The 22504-nt window shown below is 42.0% G+C and overlaps 1 protein-coding gene across 4 annotated transcripts in view; it reads left to right on the forward strand.

The window, feature by feature from the left end:
• Positions 1 to 22504, forward strand: part of Galk2 (galactokinase 2) — a 115020-nt gene that overhangs the window by 73755 nt on the left and 18761 nt on the right. For all 4 annotated transcript variants that reach the window (XM_059261314.1, XM_059261316.1, XM_059261317.1 and 1 more), the window contains exon 8: positions 13694 to 13904. In XM_059261314.1, coding sequence (XP_059117297.1) covers positions 13694 to 13904 — 211 coding nt within the window. The remainder of the gene's footprint in view (positions 1 to 13693; positions 13905 to 22504) is intronic.

The following is a 22504-nucleotide window of genomic DNA, read 5'->3' on the forward strand; positions in this document are numbered from 1 at the left end:
CAACTCTTTGCGGCAGCCTGGGCAGCAGTGAAGTAGAGAGTTTTCATGACACTTCAAGACAAATGTGCAGTGATTCTTTGGAGGCCTTGTCTGGCCGGGAGCCATCACTTCCCCACGTTCTTTAGCTCCTGTCACTCTGTGGTCAGTGTGGAACTGGTTCTTTGGCCAGTGGTAGAGTGTGCAGAAAAGTTGGCACAGTGTTCTCAGGGCTTTGACAGTTTCCTTGAATTTGAGCAGAAAACCCAGATACTCAAGACTGTGGTCAATCTCAGTCATTCTGTGTGTTCAGTAGAGCGTGCTCTGCCAGGACTCCAGTGTCGTTAGCACAGAGAGTTCAGGCTACAGGCAAGAAGCAGAGGGACGAGGGGTGGTCTGGGCAATGGAACTGGAAAGTGGCAGAGCCCCGAGTGCTGTGCTGGCCTTGCAAGCAGCGGGAAGCTGTTAGCAGGGGCTTTGAAGAAATATTTCATTGGCAGCAGAAACGTACTATTTGGTTGAAGAGAAGTTGGATTGTAGAGCATCAGAGAGGTGGGATACAAAGGGAGAGACACAGTCAGGTGTGGTGGTGTACACTTGTAATCCCAGTCCTTACGGGATGAGGCAGGAGGACAGCCAGTACTACCTGTTTCAGAACAAAACCAAAACCAAAGTAACAACAACAACAAAAAGAAATAAGAGAAAAACCACCACAAAACTGAGAAAAGAGTTGCTAAATTCTTCCAGTGTAACAAAAACTCAGGAGTCAGAAATTGAGATAAAGACCTGATAAATCCAAGGAACAATGGAGAATCAATTGGCTGACCCTCTCTCCATGTTTTTCTTGATCCATGAGCCCCGGAAATCCCCCTAGAATCCCTCTTCTCTCTTCCTGTCCCTCTCTAGCAGAACTACTTAGTCCTCTAGCAACTCTATGGCTGATCCTGGTCAGCCAATTGCTGACTTTGATTCAAGGTGGCTTTATTGGCACAGTGGAATGAACAATTCTCCTGCAACATTTCCCCCTTTTTGTCTAAATAAAAAGGAAAGGTTTTTTAACTCTAACATAGTAAAACTATATACATTAAGAACAATTATCAAGTAAGAAATACATTCACAATGTTCGGTCCCTTAGTATTTGGCAAATTCAAAGAAAATTCTCTGTTATATATCCTATCTTGGTGAGTTCAAAGTTTTGTACCTTATTTACTTTCTATCATCACTAAGGAAAACTGTAACTATAACCATCTGTCTTCAACCCTATCAGAGACCCAAGAAGGATATAGTACCTGAGTAAACAGGAAGTATAGAGCAAGCAACTTCCAAAATTAAGAAATGGCAAAAACATCTGGCTGCCTGGACAGTTGTCCCAAGGTTCCTCTGTAATGTTGAGGTATACATCTTTGGCCTACAGGCTTAAAATATTTGACAGACCTTTCTGTAAAGCAGGAATTTTGAAGAACTATCTTACCTTGTCTTGGCAAAGTTTGGTAGTTCCCTTCTTTTGTGTCCTGCTTGTCTAATTTGGACAGCATACTGTCAGCAGTTGAGGCAAGGGCAACATTTTTGCCCCGTGGCTAACTTTGCCATAAATGAAAGCAAGCTCTATATGAAGGTTCTTCAATGCCTGCCATCCTCTTTTGAAGTAAATTGGTGCTGCCAGGAGAGGATGTGTCTCATTGTCATGAAAAGCTTTATATTACTAAAACATTAAAATGCCATATTCTATAGGTCTCTGTAGTGTTTGAAGACCATCTATCTATTTAAAATCTGTCTCTGATTGATCTTGAAAACATACTTAAGTTTGATTGTTATAGATGACTAACTACTAAGCTGTATTTCTTTATTATCCTAAATAGCTTTCAAGAACTAGAATTTTACATTATATTTTTAAATGAGCTGCACAGGTATAAGACCTTAAAACAGAAATAGAAACATATAATACAGTATAACAAAAATAAGATTAGATTTGTATCAATATAAAAAAAATCCATACCAATGTAAAATATTTGAGACTAGTTGTTGCTTTTTTAGTTTGAAAGTAGATTTAATAATCTATTCTTTTATCTTGTCATTTCTATATCTCTCCTTTTTTTTTTCAGAACTAGATCCCTGAATCTAATTTCCTTTGCTCAGTTTCCTCCATGACTGTGACCAATAACAACTTGTAGCCAACCCCCTTAAATGATGACAAACATCCATTGAACTACCAAAAACCCACCTACCTCACCTCTTGGGAATAGTTGTTCCCTGCTTATGTACAACCAACAGTTTTGGGTTTTCTTCTGTCTCATATCAGGTGGATCTTCTAACATGAGACGGAGATTTTGGGTTTTCCTTTAAGAAGCATGCTTGGGTTTAGAGAAGGAGAGAGCCATGCTCTAATTCCAAACCCAGCATTAACTTTTAATTGAATTGGGACTACAAAAAGACCATTTGCCTTATATGTCTGTAGAGAACATTAGAAACAAACATTTGGGAAGATTTATGAGATTTCATCCTATTGGAAGTGTGTTATACCATTAGGGCCAATTTACTCTTTTCCTTGGGACATTTTCTCTGGATAATTTGTCTTTCTTCTTCAGATGTCTCATTTGTCCAGTGGTCTTCAGATTCCTTAGTTGGATGCTTTTATTCTCCTGGAAAGACAAAAACAAAACCCTACCCCAAGCTTAACTTTGGGGAGTTTCCTTTCTTGGCAGGTTGAATGGCCACACTGTTTGATGAACTAGCGCCTCTCCTAATCAAGAGGTCTCTCCTGTTCAAATCTAATCTTTATCAATTTTGATGGTATTCCTAGCTTTTCTTCTCCTGTGGAAACAAAAGCAAAACTTCTTCCCCAATGTAACACATATCCTGGTTTCCATTCTGAGGTCAACACATCTTTAAAGTAGTACACAGGCTGATTTAAATCAGTATTTTTTTCCTGCTATCCAATGTCTCTCCACAGCTGTCATTCCTTTTTCATTAGCATTTAAAAAATTTAAAGTTGACAAAGCATTGTGTAGTCTATCTCTGGGGGTCTTTTTTTTTTCCCATTTCTGTTTATTAAACATATACAAAGTAACTGCTTGTCCTGTAGGATTGTGTGTTATACCTGTAATATGTTTTATACTGTAATATGCAAAAAACTGTTTCATTTTACTAGAGACATATGCTAGAGCACTGTCAGTCTTAATTTGTACAGGTATTCCCATAATGGCTGTAACTTTTAATAAATGTGTGATTACAGAATTGGACTTTTCGGAACTCAAAGCAGTTGTGCACTGAAATCCTGAATATGTATCTATGGTATGGTGCACATACTTTATTTTTTCAAACTCCACAAATGAAACACATCCATTTTCCAAATTTCGTTTCTTTGAGTATCCTTTGGATTACTTTCTGCAAGTAGTGCAGTTTGGTTATACAAAGAACAAGTATGGCATTTCCTTATAATTTCTTTGGCCAAGTGATAGAAAAGCTTTCTTTAAACCCTTGCTATTAACATGGTGTTTTTTATGAAATTCTGAGGCTTCTCGCTCATTTACTACCAATAGCTGATCAATTTCTTTACCTTGTAAAGAGCCTGTTGGCTGAATCACCTTATTTATGGTTCTTAAATCTGTTAACATTCTTCATTTTCCAGATTTCTTTTAATGACAAATATAGGAGAATTCCAAGGACTGGTCAGTTCGTCAATATGTTGAGCATTTAGCTGCCTCTGTACCAGCTGTTCTAATGCCTGTAATTTTTCTGATGTCAATGGCCATTGTTACACCCAGACAGGTTTGTCAGTTAACCATTTTAAAGGTAGGGCTGTTGGTAACTTTGAAAGATCACCAGCTGTTGTTCCCTGCTTATGTACAACCTGAACAGTCTGTTGACTGTTCTTGATAATATGCTTTAATATTTCTCTTAGAAGCATTCTTTATTTTACAGTTTGTTTCTGAGATTAGAGGAATGTCAATCTATGTTTTCTATTGCTACAATGAATCACGTCCCCATAAATTCATTGCTATGCTAGCCACATATGTTTTTAATTTTCCTATCTGTCCTTCTGATTCTGTGCATTTGACCTATCTTGCACTTTGTTTTACCTGAGATAAAGTTCCAATCCCCAGAAATGGAACATTTACCTCCTGAAGAGGCCAATCTGGATGCCAAGGTTTTGGTGAAATTGTTGCATTTGCACCTATGTCTAGCAAACCTTCAATTTCAATGCTGTTTATATGTATTTTTAGTTTTGGTCCCTGATCATTTATAGCAGTTTGCCAAAACACTTGTTTTCCAGTCTCTCCTGAACTTTTTGTTGTATCTATAGCAATTGTTCTGTCTTTGGTTACATCCAGAGCAGTATGGTTTTAAAGAACAGGTATTAAGTCTTTTAATTGCTCTGTGGAGAAGTTTCCCCAATGCTGACAGGGAATGATTGAACCAAATTTGACATTGGGGCCGGTGAGAGGTCCCCTAAGGTATTTCCTGACAGCACAGGGTTACCTTGCCTTTTCCTTGTTGATCTGCATTCATGAATCCAATATTGGCCTTTGCCACACCTTCTGCATACTGAAGACTGGGGCCTTTTGTGTGAATTTTCTTTAGAAAAAAAGTTATTTCTAGGAACATCTTGCCTGCAGTTCCTCTTCAAATGACTTTACCACAATTAAAACATCTGACATTTTGATTTTTCTTAAAATTTCTTTTTTTTTTTTTTTTTTTTTTTGGTTTTTTGAGACAGGGTTTCTCTGTGAAGCTTTGCGCCTTTCCTGGGACTCACTTGGTAGCCCAGGCTGGCCTCGAACTCACAGAGATCCTCCTGGCTCTGCCTCCCGAGTGCTGGGATTAAAGGCATGCGCCACCACCGCCCGGCTTGATTTTTCTTAAAATTTCTACAAATTACTTCTATCAAGGCAGCATCATATGTGTGAGATCCAATATCAGCTGTATTTCTAATCCATTCATCTGTTGGTGCTAATCTTGCCTTTAAAGGCCTAATCACCCTATTTGCATTCTGAATTAGCATTTTCAAAAGCGAAAGATTTAATTAATATTTGTCTAACTTCTGGATATGATATTAACAGCTGAAGTCAATCTTTGTAAAAAAAAAAAATCAGTGAAGGCTTCTTTTGGGCCTTGTATAATTTTAGTAAATGACTCAATCCTCTTTCCTGATTCTTCAACCCTGTCCCAAGCATTCAAAGTTGCTATATATCATTGTACCAAGGTGTGAGCATCAAATCTAAATTGTCTTCGCAAATCAGCATATTTGCCTTCAGTGAGAAGCTGGGGTGTGATCTAAGGTCCCGAGCTGGATGTCAGATGAAACAATTACCTAAATTGTTCCGGTATAAACTCAGGAGTCAGAAATTGAGATAAAGACCTGATAAATCCAAGGAACAATGGAGAGTCAATTGGCTGACCCTCTCTCCATGTTTTTCCTGATCTACCAGCTCTGAAAAATCCCCCTGAAATCCTTTTTCTGTCTTCCTGTCCCTCTCTAGCAGACCTCCTCAGCCCTCCAGCAACTCTATGGCTGATCCCAATCAGCCAATTACTGACTCCATCCTTTGATTCAAGGTGGCTTTATTGGCACAGTGGAATGGCCATACGAACAATTCTCCTACCACACTTTTTCTTTTGGTAGGCCCTCTTTTTACCCTCCCTCCCTCTCTCCATGCCTTCCTTCCTCCCCTCCTTCCTTCTTCCCTCCCTCCCTTCCTTTCTTTCCTTCCTTCCTTCCTTCTTCCTTTTTCTTCTTGCCATTCTAACCGCCACTTCTTGCTGGTTCCTTTTCTTCCCCCTCGATAGCCCTCCCTTCTGCTTTCATGTCACACATATTCCATTACCCACTTAAGCAGTTCTTCCTCTCCTCTCATGATCCCTTTCTGGTTTTCACACACACACACACACACACACACACACACACACACACACACACTCTTAAATCAATATTTTACATCCAAGAGGAAACATGATTTGTTTTTCTGTGTCTGGCTTTTTTATTTAACAAAGTGTTCTCTAGTTCCATCCTTTTCCCTATAAATGCTGTGATTTCATTTTTCTTCCTGATTGAAGAAAAGCTCATTGTATATATGTACTGCATTTCCTTATCCATTCTTCCACTAATGATCTTGGCTTGGTCCGTTTCTTAGTTATTTTGACTAGTGAAGCAGTAAACATGGATGTGCAAGTGTCTCTACAGTATGTTGAGTTAGAGTCCTTTGTGTAGATGATCAGGAATGGATGGCTTGATTACATTATAGTTCTATTATTTGTTTAAAAGTTTTTATTAAATTAAAATTTGTATTTTATGTGTATGAGTGTATTGCCTACATGTATATCTGTGTACCATGTACATGCCAGATGCCAACAGAGGCAAGAAGAGGGCGTCAGATTGATCTCCTGGGACTAGAGTTAGCACCCGTGTGGATGGAGAAGATTTTGTTGTCAATTTGACACAAATTCAATGGCAGAAGGGAACCTCAGTTAAGGAATTGCCTCCATAGAACTGGCCATTGGGCACATTTGGGGGCATTTTGTTGATTAATCATTTATGTAGGAGGGGCCCAGCCCACTGGGGTGGGACCATTCCTAGGCAGGCAGTCCTGGATTGTATAAGAAAGCAAGCTGAGCATGTCATGGAAAGCCAGCTGGTAAGCACAGTTCCTCCATGAACTCCGTCAGTCCCCGCCTCCAGGTTCCTATCCTGAGCTCCTGTTCTGGCTTCTCTCAATGATGGGCTGTAAACTGTAAGCTGAAGTAAACCCTCTCCTCCCCAAGCTGGTTTTGGTCATGGTGTTTATCACTGCAACAGAAAGCCGGTTAGGACATTCACCTGTTGAGAAGGGTGGATGCCTTTTCCATTGGCTAGTTAGTACTACTATTTGTGGTAAGGAAGCCAGAGAAGTGGATTCCGACAGCCCTCCCCTTGAGGTCCATGTCCTTGCAGTACTATGCCCTTTTGTTAGATCTCTTGGCCATTCTCAGTGAGAGTGTTTTCTTGATGTAGAAGAGTGCCTAGTATTTTAGTTTGTAGGCAGGACACCCTGTAAATATTAGGAAGTTCATCTCGTGAGAGCAGCCCAATGAGTGATTGCTGTGATTTAGTGGTAAATACCCATTTGTCATGCTTTGAGGTAAAGATGCAGCTGAGGGTCATACATAACAGTCTTTGAAGACCAGCAGGCTCCGTTTTAGCTGTCCACGTCAGTGCCCCTCCTACTGGCTTCTCTTCCTGTGTTACTTTGTACTTCTCTAGTGAGACTTCGGCTGACTTGCTTCACAAATCCTGTCCCTCATAGTCCTGCCTTAGAGAGAAAGCTAACTAATGCAGGGTCCTAACCTGTTTGTCCCTACCTTTCCCATCACTGTGGACAAAGCATTGTTACCCGCTTTAAAGTCTGTAGAGCATGGACCAGAACCCAGGACCCTGCCAGAAACGGGTATCTGATGTGAACCCTTCATGTTTGCTGTGGTGAAAAGGATGTGAGGAATGTCGAAGAACTGCTGTCTCTAAGCTTCTCCATGCTGCTGAGTGGGAAGCTGTGAGGAAGTGACTTGCAACCCTGACTCATGCCCCTGCTTCCAAGACGCAAAGTGTGCCAGTCATGAAGGTAGCCGTGGCAAACTCCCTCAGGTTCTGTCTCGGAGCAAGTGATCTCACCCCCTCTCCTCATCTGCAAGTCATCCTTCTGATCCCTGGGCCAAATTTCTAAGGGCTTAAGTGGCTTTCCTATTTTGCTCCCTCACAGCAATGCAGCAGCTCATGGGCGATGCAGCTGTTGTCGTGAGCACGTGGAAGATTTTACTCTTTTAAATGAAATGCGTGCCAACTTGGCTTTGTAGACCTGTTAGCTGAAAGTGAAATGGACATCAGGCTAACAGAAAACTGTGATATTGCTGGAGTGGACTGCACCTCTTCATGTTAGTGTCTGTGCATACAGGGAAAAACAGTGTGGAGACTTACTTCCTTTGGAAGTAGCCTGTGGGCTGCAGGCATGCCTTTCGGAGTGGTCATACAAGCCGCTGGGCCAGGAGGCTTTTTCCAAGTGTCTAGGACAACATGAGTGGTTCAAGTAAAGATGGAGATGGGAACTATCCAAGGGAACTGTTTTTTGTTCCCTTCCTCCTCATTCTTTCCCTTCCTCTTCCCCCCTTGCTTTTCCCCTCCTTCACTCCCCCTCTCTTTCAGAGGAATGCACTTGTCAATGTTTTCTTTATATGTTTTGATTGTATTTATCCGCTACTATCTATCTCTAACTCCCCCTAGTGCTCCCCAACCTGTCTTTCTCCCAACTTCATGTCCTTCTCCTTTTTTTGTTGTTATTAAATAACCCCAGTCATCTAGAACTGAGCATGAGGCATCCTTTCTGCCGCCTAGCTCTCATAGTCCTGGAAGTTACTCTGTAGGCTACTGGGGGAGAACAGGCATGAGCAGTCATACCCAGCTATGAACTCTTTGAACCTATCAGGCAAGACGTGCCCACTGAGTAATAGCGGTACAACTGCTAAAGGAGTAACCAGTAGGTATCTGGTTGTATTTGAGGCTTGCTCCACAAGAATGAATTCATGCCTGGTACTGTAAACCTGGTCAAAAATCTGTGGCTGAGGAAGTCAGGCCCTAGGGGTGAACTTACTACTATTGTTTGGCTAAATTGTTATGGTACCAAGCTGCCTTCTAAAAATTTATTTGAAGGAATTATAGATAAATGTTATTTCCTGCCTTAAACAGGGAAGCTTCTCTAAATGAATGATGGTATATGCAGAGACTCATGGTTGCTCAAGGTTGTGAGAATAAGTGACAGTGGAATATGCCACCCTAAACTAGACATTTATATCAGCACTTCCAAGGCTTAGAGATTGTTGCAGAAGAGGAAGTAGAAAGAATGTAAGAGCTAGACTGTAGGGAAAAGGGCTTTGAAATTCTTACCTGTAGGCATGGCACAGTCCAAGAAGTCATAACCTCATAGCAACTATGATTGCTGCAATGGGACTGTCAACCGTTAATAATGGCTTAGAAGGAAATCACAGGGCCCTGTCCTCCTGGCTGGACTATTGGCTACTGATGGTTTGTGTTGGAGAGGCAGTCAGGTGTGTGCCCAGTGAGGCTCCCACCAGGCTCCAGTAAATAGTTCCAAATTCATGGACACACAGATGATCCTAGTTAACCTCTGATTCTCAAAAACAAAAACAAGACAGAACAACAAAAAGAAAAAAACAAAGACATAATTATGGGAGAAGGACTTCTGGGGAGAAGGGGTTTCAATAGGAGTGGGAGGGAGGTTAGAGAGGCCAAGAGGTGCAGTGATCAGGAGGATTTTATACATATATAAAATTATCAAAGAACAAACTCAATAAAAGTAATAGAGAGAAAATGGGAACAAACACTAAAAAGAAAAAAATGATACCCTGTTCTGTGAAATAATTGAACAGAAAAACAATTGTATTGTCTCTGTTCCCAGTTCTTTAAAATCATCCCTTTTAAGTATATGAGTCAGGGTGTTTTTTTGTTTTGTTTTGTTTTGTTTTTAAGATAATTAACAAGTTTGAGAACTTCAGCTAGTAACATTTTTAGAAGTGAGCGATCCTAACAAAACTTGTAGCCATCTTTTGGTAAGTCCTATATCTTGTTCAAAAGGAAGAAAATCAGAACTAAAAATCTAAGCATCAAGAAAACAAATAACCCAATTAAAAAATGGGGTACAGAACTAAGCAGAGAGTTCTCATAAGATGAAACACAAATGGCTGAGAAACACTTAAAGAAATGTTCAACATACTTAGCCACTGGGAAGTGCAAATTAAAACTACTTTGAGATTTTATCTTACCCCAGTCAGGATGGCCAAGGTCAATAAAATAAATGACATCACATTCTGGCAAGGTTGTAGGGGAAAAGAAACACTTATTCATTGCTGGTGGGAGTGCAAACTTGTCCAGCAATGTGGAAATCAGTGTGGCAGTTCCTTAGGAAGCTGAAAATAGATCTATCTCAAGATCTAGCTATACCACTCTTGAGCATATACCCAAAGGACTCTACATCTTGCTTATCTATGTTCATTGCTGTTCTAATCATAAAAGCTAGATATTAGAAAGAGCCTAGATGTCCATCAACTGATGAATGGTTATTGAAAATATGATACATTTAACAACAAATAAATATTATTCAGCTGTTAAGGAAAATGAACATTTCAGGTAAATGGATTGAGCTAGAAAAAATAATCTTGTGTGAGCTAACTCAGACTCCACAAGACAAATATTGTATATTTTCTCTCATATGTGGGTGTTAGCTTTTAAAATATGTGCTACAATCTGAATAGCCATAGAGGTCAGGTACCTGGTAAGAGACCAGGGAGAAGGAGAGGTTCTTCCAAGGAAGGGGAAATAGAGTGTAGTGTTACGGAGAGATAAAGGCAAAACTAGAATAGGAGGATTAAACAGAAGAGAAGGGTAAAGGAGGGATATGGGGAGTGGCAACACTAAGAGGACATTTGAAAAGCCATATGGAAACCTACTACCATAGAAGTTCCTAAACTATGTACATATGTAAAAGAAATCTAAATGAGTCTCCAAATAATAGAAGTGGCAATGCCCCAATTAGACATCTTATACCACCAAATAAATCCCCCAGTGCCAGGAATGTTACATCTTATTGAGTCACTGACCAGAGGGGTACCATGAAACCTCCCCAAACATCGTAGGCTATTGCCAGTGTTGTTACTTTCTCTCTACAACCTGATCATAAGGCCCTATTGCAAAGACAACACTTATTTATGTCACAGAACTATTGGTGAAATTATTAAGGCCACTCCACATAGTTAAAAGGGAGGTTTATTTAGTGGCGTAACTTACAAATGAAGGGATAGGTAGGTTTCAGGGTCTGGGAAAGACATAGTGCAGTCCGGCGGTGTTCTCTGGAGAACTCTGCTTGGTCTACCTCCAGCATCCAGGGTCCGGGAACCAAGAGAGGGCGGCGCATCCGGATCTCGGGTCTTCAGGGCCCTCTCTTGGCCCCGCCTTGTAGGCATGACAGTTACCGAAGCCTCAATGGGGGTTGGAACCTCCAGATCAAAGCTGGAATGGCTACCCACTACACAGAACACTTGGAGAAGTAGAGCTGGTGCCCAGCTGGAAGCTTCACCCCTCTTCAGTAGTGTTCTTGGTACTAGAAGGTACTCTGAACACTTCCAGAGGAGAAAGGTAATCATCAGCGTCACCCAGCTACAAATCCTGTGACCTACAACAGTGACCTGCCTGCAGTATAAGCTGGTGCAATAGTGGTACACGTGTTACGGGAGTCACCAACCACTTAAAAACCATAACAACTGGATTTAAGGCCCACTCCATGAGATAGAGCCTATCTCTGACACTGCTAAAAGTGCCAAGAACCTGAGACTAGATAGGTCGTGGGCCTAGGGAAATGCCTACTACTATTGCTCTGCTAAAGGAATACAGTAATAAAATGACTCCCCTATACTTATAGATAAGTGCTTCACTCAGCCCACATCAGAGAAGTTTCTTCTTACAGTAGGTGGGAACTGACACAGACATCCACAACTGGACAATGTTCAGCATGACAAACCGGAGCACTCAGTCCTAAACGGGATGTCTTCATCAAACCCCTCCCCTCAAGGTTCTGGGATCTATGTGGAAGAGGAGGCAGGAAGATTGTAAGAACCAGAGGTTGTGGGTGACTCAAAGGAAACCGTGTTTTCCAGACACAACAGGACTGATGCACATATGAATTCACAGAGACTGTGGCAGCATGCACAAACCTGCACAGATTCAGGGTAGACAGGGTCCCAGCACCGAAAAGGAGTAGTGGACATGGGCTCCCACCCCTAACCAAGCAGCTATCTGCAACCGATACCCACTGTCAAAGGGAAAACCAGTTTTCTCCAATGCAGTCTCATTTGGTATATGAACCACTTTAAAGGACAGACCCCTTGACCAGGAGTAGTTGGCTAACACAAACGAATTCCATGGTTTTTTTTTTTTTTTGTGTGTGTAGGCTTTTTGTTTCATTTTGTTTTTGTTTTGTTTCGGCATTTTTCTGTCTTACTGATTTTTTTGTTTGTTCTGATTTTCATTTTGTGTTTTGTGTTTTTATTTTCTTTTTTTAAAAGAGAGAGCATGAAGTTGGGTGGGTAGGGAGATAGGAAGCTGGGAAGGATCTGGGAGGAGTTTGGGGAGAGGAAACATCAAAATATATTGTATGAAAAAAGTTTTTTAAATAAAGAGAAAAAAAGAAAATCAAATCAATACAATGGAAGAACAGTTCAAATACACATTTTCTTGATGAACTTCCTACTCTTTGGATTTTTTCTTTTTGTACTTGCTGTCTTCACATCCAGACAATGTTCAGACCTCAGAGAGAGAGAAGAACTTTCACTGTTTTCTCAGCTATGAAGGGCTGTCAGTATTTGAGGGAGGGATAATGAGACAAATGTATCCGGGATTAGTACTCCCATGAATAGACCTGATTAGAAAGATTTGGTTTATTTTGACCTTCCATGAGAGTGTGGGGGTACCTCAAGATGCAACTCGAAGCCAAGCTCTTTCTTGAGGGTGGAGGAACATATAGATATACTACTACCATGGAGCCAATGAAGGAACTTTTCAGAGGGTCACCAGTGAGATTTTTATTTAAAAGCTGAAATGTAGCTAGAGTTTTCCTGCCTGGCCCACAGTCAGGACAAATCTCTCTCACCTGCCAGTCCCACAGCCGCTCAGACCCGACCAAGTAAACACAGAGACTTATATTGCTTACAAACTGTATGGCCATGGCAGGCTTCTTGCTAACTGTTCTTATAGCTTAAATTAATCCATTTCTATTAATCTATACCTTGCCACGTGGCTCGTGTCTTACCGGAGTCTTCACATGCTGTTTGTCCTGGTGGCGGCTGGCAGTGTCTCTGACTCAGCCTTCAACTTCCCAGCTTTATTCTCCTCCTTGTCCCGCCTATACTTCCTGCCTGGCCACTGGCCAATCAGTGATTTATGTATTGACCAATCAGCAACACACTTGACATACAGACCATCCCACAGCACTGAAACTTGACTTTAAGTACTCAGATACTTAAATTCATTAGCCATTTTCAAGACTACCATGATAAATAGGAAGTATTTTAAATGTCAGGACTGCAGCTGACTCAGGACTAAAATCAAATGAGATTTGAATAGTTTTCTCCAGACTTAATCTATAAAGTATAGATAGTTTGAATAGAGAGAAAAGAGTGAAAATATTCAAGAATAGTTCTAAGGCAGTGGTTCTCAACCTTCCTAATGCTGCAACCCTTTAATACAGTTCCTCATCTTATGGTGACCCTCAATCATAAAATTATTTCATTGCTACTTCAAAACTGAATTTTGCTACTTTTATGAATTGTAACTTAAGTATCTGATAGGTAGGATATCTGATATGCAACTCCCAAGAAGTTGTGACCCTCAGGTTGAGAACCACTGCCCTAAGGGTTAGAGGTGACAGGCAAAAAACAACAAGAGATAGGAGTTGTGTGTGTGCACACATGCTCCTGCATGCATTTGCAATGTGTGTGTTTTAAGTGACTGTCATATAGGTATATTTAATTACAAACATCTGAGCCCACAATGCAGTTCCAAGCAATGGTGGGAGACTTGATAGTTTGAATGGAAAACAAAATTCAAGCTGAGTATGACTAATTAAAATAGAGCATATTGAACTCTGAAGTAAAACTTCACCTCTGTCATGGTTTAAATTTGCAGGTCCTTGCTAAACACAAAGGGTTGCGATGGGATAAAGTCCTGCGGCTAGAAGAAGTGCAAACCAAATTGGGGATTAGTCTGCAAGAAATGCTGTTGGTCACAGAGGATGCCCTTCATGCTGAACCCTACAGCAGGGAGGAGATCTGCAGGTGCCTGGGAATTAGCCTGGAGGAACTCCGCACCCAAATCCTGACTCCAAATACTCAAGATGGTGAGTCTGCTGGAAAAAGGTTGGCGTGGCCATTTGCCTCACACAGATGGGAATATTCAAACTCCCCTATGGATACTATAGATTTAAAATCACATGTTAAGGAATTTGGAGAACATGTATGCTTTGGCTAACTGGGTTGTCTAGGTCTTTAGCTTCCTGCCTACTCATTTATCAACAAACATTTCTTATGTGTATAGCAGGCGTCTGTGTCTCAGGAGGCTCTCAGCTCTCTAATTCCCTCTTTTTAGGTTTATTTTTCCTATTTGCTTTCTAGTTACATTATTAATATAAAAAGATTAGGTTAGAGCGTTACTTGTAACTGCTCTACTATTACTCTGAACACAGGAAGGTCTTCACTGCTTCTGTTGAAGTTTGTAGCCTGCAACATGCCAAAATGGCAGGTTGTTATTATTTTTTGCTGGTTGCCTCTGAACAATGCTGTTTTAATCTAATGGTATCAGGAACAGATGAGGATGGGGTACATTTTAGAGGTCCTGTCATGAAGTTTTGGGGTAGTTGTTTTTCTTAGAAGAAAAGGTTTTCTCTTTGTGGGAAGGTAGGGACCTGGATATCTAATTGAGATTTAATTTCCTGTGAGGGGAAGTTAGGGAGGCAAAGGCTTGGTGCAGAGATCAGCCTCAGAGCCCCATTGCACTGTGCTATTCAGTTGAGCTATACAACTGGCTACTGATCACCTTTTATGGAATTCTGATTCTATCTATCTATCTATCTATCTATCTATCTATCTATCTATCTATCTATCTATCTTATCCATCTATTTATCATCTATCCCTTCATTTGTTTGTTTATCTATCTATCTATCTATCTATCTATCTATCTATCTATCTATCTATCTATCTATCTATCTATTTATTTTTGTGTTACTAGGAATCGAATCCAGGACTTCATGCATGCTAAGCAAGTGCTGTTTCACTAAGCTACATCCCCAGGCCTTTATTGAATTTTTTGAGACAGGATCTCACTAAGTTTCCCAGATAGGCCTTGAACTCACCATGGAATCCAAGCTGTCTTATATAGTGTTTGGAATTCTCTATCCCCAGTCTCCAGATCTCGTATCATAGGCCTCTGCCACAAGACCTGGCTCCGAAGTAATGTCTTAGGGCTGCAACTGATGACAACTTTGGGACAAGATAAGGGGGTGCTTTGAGAGCAGGGACTGATTTGATTTCTAACATTCTTGTATCTATTGCAGTTCAGACTCAGTCTCTAAAAGTGGACGAGCACACTTGAGTGCTGGCCAAAGCAAGCCTACCATCTGTTTTTGCAAGAAGTTTTTGCTAGACCACAGAGATCTATTTGCTGTGGTTCTTTGGTTCTACAAGAGCTGAGTGTGACACTGAGTAACCCACAAAACCTGAGATGTTTCCTACTTGGCCCTTTGCAGGAAAAGCTTGCTGATTCTTGCTCCAGAAAACAGTTGACTCAAGTTTTCTCCATTTTGCCATGTAAAGAGGCACATTGGGAGGTCCCCCGTAGAGGAGCAACCATACAATGTACATGAACAGAGCTCAGTGCTGGAGAGACGAGTGTGGTCGTTGAGGTCCACTTGGCAGACCAGAAAGGAGAAGTCTCATTGGCTTTCCTAATGATGTAGCAGCTACCAAGGGTTAAAGAACAGATGAATCCCAGGCAGACAGGATGGCAAGTGCAGGGCAGAGACATGGAGAGGGCTCCATGCCAGAGAAGGGGGATAGCAGAGCACATTTGGAACTCATGCCTGCAGTGAAGAGTGGTATGCTGGGAGGCAGAGGCTGTGGACAGACCCAGCTCACCAAAGCCTTCATAAATAATGCTGTGCATGTATGTGCTTTCTAGGTGTATTTTCTCATGTATGTGGAATCTGGGTTTATAAATACATGTGACACTATTTAAGGAAGGAAAGGGCCCAGCAGGATGCTGGATAAGAGGGGGTAACGAGGAGTTGGGTATGAACAAAGTGCAATGATACACAAGTCAGAAAATGTTGTAATGTAACTCATCATTGCGCACACTAATTAAAATTAAAGTTTATTAAATGAAGAAATTGAGTAGAGCATTGGGAGGGAGGGCATCCAGGGAGTCTGACTTTCTCTTTTGACCTTTAACATTGTCTAATTTAACTTGGCAGATAGGCTGGGGTAAGTAGGGTGAAGTCTTTACCTCCTAGTGACTCATTAAGTATCTCCTAGGGATAAGGGCCACACAACAGTCTGACAAATATTTGCTAGAATCAGAGCGTTTATCCTGGGAGCCTGGAGGAGATGAGTGGCCTCGATTCAGAAGAAGGAAACTTGAATTTGAGCTGGTTCCTGTAGAAAAACTGTGGATTCCCCAGCCTGAGCGGGTGCCAGGCTGTTGTCGACAGAGTAGAGGCTGAATAAAGGGGGCTCCAGAGGCTGAGTGTTGGAGAGTGTACCAGGAGGTACAGTGTGCAGTGCAAGGCAACAGCTGTGTTGGCATGGATGCCCATTCAGAAACTAGGTCGCTGCTCTACACTGAAAAGATAAAGCATTAGTGGTGGCTAGGCTCTCCCCACAGCAAAGGAGAGTTCAGTTAGAGCTGTTGGAGGAAGGACAGGAGGGACAGAGGGAGCAGCGGAAACAGCAGGGAGGCAAAGCTAAGGCATAGGCTGCTTAGGAAGTTAAGGATGCCGTATGACAAGTAATTTGGGGAGACAAGGTGACATTCATTTCTTTTCATCATTTTTTTTTCTAGTGCCCAAATAGCGATGTAGAGCAGGCATGTGTCTCAATGAAATAGTGTGGTTTGGGGGTCACTGGTGAAAAGGTGAGGGAGTCGTAGGTACTGAGAAGATTCTCTCAGTGATGCTCTTGGCTGTCTTTCCATAGTGAGCTTCTCTGAAGGTTCAGAAGCCTTGGGGCTGCTTCAGTATGCTTTGTCTCATGGTAACCTTTGTCTCTTCTGTCCCATCCACCTCTTGAACCTGAGCACAGCCATGAGGACAATGTTGCCTGGGCTAGCCCTTACCCTTACTTCTCAAAAGCTAGGTCTTGCCTCAGGCTTATACTGCTAAATAACACTATTTTTCTTATGGGTATTCCTCTTTCTGAAAAGAAATTTTAACTTTTATGGAAACTCAGTAAAATCTACGCTCTCTCTTTAGACGTCTCACCTGACCTCAACTATTTCTCTGTATTCGTTTTCTCTTTCTGTATCTAGCAGTCATTCCTCTTCTCCTTCTTTTACCGTTGTTTGGAGTAAGTTAATTTCCCAGAACTCCTTGGAAAATACAAAGGAAAAATTAATAATATTATTTAAATATTTAGTTTTCCCTTAAAGTATTTTTTATAAATAATGATGCATATTTCATCTCACCTCTATCCAACCTACCTGTTCCACTGCTTTTATATATTCCTTTCTATAATTTTTGTTTGTTTTTTTCAAGACAGGGTTTCTTCATGTAGTTTTGGTGCCTGTCTTGGAACTCGCTCTGTAGACCAGGCTGGCATTGAACTCACAGAGATCTGCTTGGCTCTGCCTCCTGAGTGCTGGGATTAAAGGCGTGTGCCACCAGTGCCTGGCCCTTTTTATAATTTTTACTAGTAATTTACTAATGTTTTGTTTACACCCACTAAGTCTCTGTCGGATGAATTAATCCAGTTTGTACTTCTTTTATCCTCAAGGGATTTCTCCTTCATTTACTGAATAACATTTTAAAAACTAGGAACACAAGTTAACACATTGATTCTAGATTTGTATAGATTAGTATTACTTGATTAAATTTATAAATCTAGTCATCTTGCTCTGGCTAGTTTTCCAGGTGAATTTTGAAGACCTGAATCTTTTTTTTTTTTCTTTTTATCTATTTGGTGTGTCCTTCTGAGTTCTTGTTTTATTTGATCTAAGACTGTAAGCAAGCCTTTCTCTTAACCATTTGGAAGAGGGGGCTCTTGCTGAGGTCACTGTACTCAGATTGTATTATTGGAGGCAAGGATGACAGCGACTTCTAGCAGAGAGCTCTTGAGGGTGCCCTGCCCTTTCCCAGAGGTGCCCACATTTTGCCATGTCTAGTTTTGACTTGAACTGATTTCCCCAGCTAACTGGCTTGGAGCTTCTGCCAACCAGCCAGACCCCAAAGCCCATGCACAATTGTTGTTTTCTTTTTCCAAATTCCTAGTAATTAGATTTAGAAATGTGCAGAACCATTAAAATTAAACCCACACTCTGAAGGAAAATCCTCAAATCCTTTAGGTGTTTGAAATGGCTGCAGACTAACACTCAGAAGCAATTAGGCCTGGTAAGAACTACTTGCTAGGCAGTGAAAACACTGTGATTGTTTAGGTGCGTGCTTTCATGGTCTAGGGGCCTGGAAGCTCAGAGGCCACACTTAGTTCAGGGGACTGTTTCCTAGTCACAATGAGAGAGGAAGAGATGCAGGAAGCTGGGAGCAGTGTGCTCAGTGCCAAGCACAGGGCAGTGGCAGTAACACACATCAGGAGACAGAAGTTTGTGGAGAAGGTGGGCCCTGAGGTAAGAATGGGCTGGTTAGCTTGGAGGTCGGCTTACCAGAGGGAGCATTCACTGGGAGCATTTGTTTGGGAGCGTCCAGGCTGTGTTCTGGTTGGGATGCACTGGCAGTGTGGCTGCACTGTGCTGAACCGGACGCCTTTTCATTGCTTCCGTGAGCAGCTTTGCTTGTGATCCTGTACTCACAAAGTGTTGACCCACTGCTCGTGTGGCTTCTGATCCTACGTAATAATAATGACTTGTCATCATGCACAGGGCCCTGGCGTGAGGCTCTTTAGGAAGACACCTAGAGTTGAGGAGCAGCAACAGCAGCTAAACATCCACAAATACCACAAGACACCTGGGTACTTACTCTGTGGTTCATATTCTTCACACATATTATCCGCTGTGATTTTTGCCTGGAGGCAAACGATAATCCTCACCTCACAGATGAGGAAACTGAGCTGAAAGAGGTGTGACCTGTCACAAACAGAGGTGATGTGCACCTAATCCTAGTCTCTGACTTCCTCCTATACTCTTTCAGTATGGGGTTCGGTGTTTGGAAATGGCCCTGGGACATGGCGATTGCTTTCTATTAAGCACAGTTCTCTGCACTTGGCTTAGTGAATGGCTTCTTAGTCCTGGCAACCTGTGACTTGCTTCTGGTCTTGGGGAGTTCACATGGCATCTTTTCAGCAGCCTATCATTCTAGTAGTCTGGGCATGGTCCAGGAAAACATCTTTTTGTGTAGGTGTTCACTTCCTATGGCTTTATTTATTTTTCAAGGTGCTTAGCTTCAGTATAAGAAAATTTCCCAGTAAGACCTCTTAACTAGCCGCTAGGCACAATTTCTCAGCACTGTGCCATTTGCATCTATATGAGTATTATGAATGGATTTGGTGGCTGAATGTCAACAATAAAATGACCACCCACTGTGTCTGTATGGACATTGACAATTCTAACCATATTTAGGTTTAGGCCATTGCTACACATTCATAGCAAAAGTTTGTATGGTTTTTAAAGAAACGTCTTTAAGGAAGATGGTTGTTATTATCTTCAGGGTAGATTAAAGCAGGAGACAACAAGAATGTTTATCTTTATTCTGTCCATCACCAGTGCTGGAACAAGCAAAGAAAACCAGAGACTACCTGAATAAGAAATCGGTATAATATGGCACAGAAATAAATTATAACATGTGGCAAGACGAAGAAGTATAAACTTCTATAGAATTAACAAATAGCAAGTTATGTGCTTTATAAGGGAATGGACAGAGTGAGGAGGAAGATGAGGTGGGACATGGGAATCAGAAAGGGTCTGAGAAATGAAGGGGCTGTGTGGGTGTCCACAGACCCTTCCTATGGAAAGCATGTAAGTCAAAGCAGCCGTACTTGTGTGTGCTCCCCTCGCACCTTGGTCCTGGTGTGCCGAGCATGCTGTCCTTGCCCGTCCTTTCGGCGTTTTACCAGATACCTTTATAAGCACCTAGACTGTAGGGCATCTCAGCAGATGTTTCTGAAAGCGAATCATTTTTATCTTTCAAATGCCTGCCTGTGATTTGGGGAGTTCAGGTAGAGTATAGGGTATGTCTTTGAGCACAGGCTTTCCTCACCCTGGTCTATTGTCTTTCAGACTTGCCATGAGGAAGTTGACAGGGGCCTCATGGTATATGTGGGTAGCACTCCTTCTAGGTGCCCAGCACTCAGCGCCAGCACCCAGCGCCCAGCACCCAGCACCCAGCACCCAGCGCCAGCACCCACGCTGCTGCAGCTATCACTGTATCTATCCCCCAAGTACCTCTCAAAAACTGTAGTGGGGATAAATGACCAGAGACTTAGAAGTTGCTTTTTAGTCCTCCGTTCAACAAATTATCAACCAAGGGACTGTTAAGCTCTGTGCTAAGTGCTGTGCACCTGCTCAGCACTGCTGGGGCAGTCCTCATTTAGCTTAGGATTTTGTGGGAAGACAACGACAACAATAATAGTACCCTGATGGAAATGTGTTACTGACTTCTCAGGTAAGCACTGATTTTTCCTTTTCCTCCCTCTCATCTGTATTCTCTTACATTTCCCTCCTGTAGTTCCTTTCTGTTAATTAGCTGAAGAAAGCAAATACAGTAATCTTTTTTTTATTTTTTATTTTTTATTTCTTTTACAGAAGAGAAGGCCAGGCTGGCTATAGGCAAATATGACATTGTTCTTCAGCCCCTTTTAATTCTGTGTTGACTTGACTCCCTCTGCTCCTTTTGAAATGGTGTCTTTCACTTTTCCAAGAACCAGATTGTAGCAAAATTCTGGGAAGTTAGTAGAGAGACACTTTTTCCAAGAAAAAGACAAAAACATTTAAATGTGGCCCGTCTAAGGGATGGCACAATGGCATTTGTTGAGACCTTGCTGGATTTGAGAAATCCTATTAGGTTCTGGGGGAAGACATCTCAGTCCCTTCCCTCCTGAGTCAGCATGGTGACTGCAGATGGAAATGCATGCGTGACCCCAGAGAGGTGCCGAGAGGCTGGAGACCCTCTGACCTTTGCTCTCTTGGCGAGCTAAATGGAAGCTGGTGTCTGGGCTGCTCTTGAATGAGGAGCAGGGGTTGCAGAGTGGGTGTGTGGGATACGGATGCTGAGCCTCCTCTCTGAGAGTCTGGACAGTGGAGAGAACACTTCACGTCGGTAGGAAATGTGTCACAACCCCTTGAAAGAGGTGACAAAAGACGATGCTGAGGGGCCTCACTGGACAGTGGAAAATATACTAGCATTTCATGGAATGAAATAGTTAAGAAGGGGAGTGTAGACTCATTCGAAGTGAGGAGGAGAGCAGGGGGAAGGTGATCGATCCAATGGTCCAGACCTGAGATGGTGACAACCCAAAGGCTGTAGAATGGAAAGGAGGGAAAGAGGGGTTCTGTCTTGTCATGTTGCAGGGACATCTATATATTGCTACAGTGTCACATCCAGGTCCAAGGAGACTGGAGCAGGAGCTTGAAGGCTCGAGGAGGAAGCCTCATTATGAAGCTGACAGTGCCGGCCCCTGCAGCACTCTTTACATGTGGGTGCTGCTGCCCTGCACGGACACAGTGGCAATTGTGCTATGGGCTTTAAACTATTCACAGATGCCGCGCGGAATGTACTTTTCCACAGATTATGTGGCTTTTCTTGGAGAGCATGTATACTTTTCTTCATTGCTGGTTTTGCTTTTTAAAAGCAGGTAGTTAAATATGTTTTTCTCTTTAAATGTAAAATGCTAATTTAATATAGTCTTTGCAGCATGGGAATGGGGTACTAATGTGACTGAAAACAGCAGTCTATTTTGTGTGGCTTTGGCCATTTCGTAAATTTCACATTTATGAAAAATATTATTACTAGGAAAATAAATTTGAAACCACAGTCCAACTTCAATGGGATTATATAGTGTTTTTCCATTATATGCTTCAATGGTGCAGAGTCGATGCCTCAGAACAGGGAATTAGGACTTTGCTGCATGAGAAACACAGGGCCTGGAGAGGACCCTGGAGCGTCTGCAGCATCTGCCTCTGCACTTCTGTTCTTGGTAACAAGCAACTGGTTAGCCCGTTAGAGCTGTTTATGTTGAAGGGAACTCAGCCAGTGGCATGAAGCTTCACGGCTTCTCACCCAAAAAGGGGGAAGTATTTTGGGGTCTGAGAGTCTCAGAAAGATTAATTCTACACTCCTAAGATAAAGATTACTACTTCTCTTAGACCAGCATGTTAATTTATTTTGTTTTAATTATCCCCAAGATGAAGTCTTCCTCTAGACTAAGGATGATTTCTACACTATTTGTTGCCTTTTAGCTCATCCAGTGAAACAACAGTCTGCATCCTCTCATGTCCCTTGAGCTTTGTGCAGTTTTCTATTAGGAGACTTGAAAACCCACCACACCGAGAAGGACCAGCTTTCCCTTGCATGGCGGCAGACTCATGCCCAGGCCTGCAGTCAGTCCTGGAAATGCCATTCAGGAGTAGAGGAAAAATTGTGGAACAGTTGCCTGATGTGCATGAGGCCCTGAGTTCAACCCCCAACACTGTAAGATAATGAAAGGAAAGATGCACACACCAGAGTGCCATAAGCATGTGAAGGAGGCTTGCAGTTGAGTCATGGGAGTGAAGCTGCCATGGCA

The sequence above is a fragment of the Peromyscus eremicus genome, chromosome 4 (assembly GCF_949786415.1).
Source record: "Peromyscus eremicus chromosome 4, PerEre_H2_v1, whole genome shotgun sequence".
NCBI lineage: Eukaryota > Metazoa > Chordata > Mammalia > Rodentia > Cricetidae > Peromyscus > Peromyscus eremicus.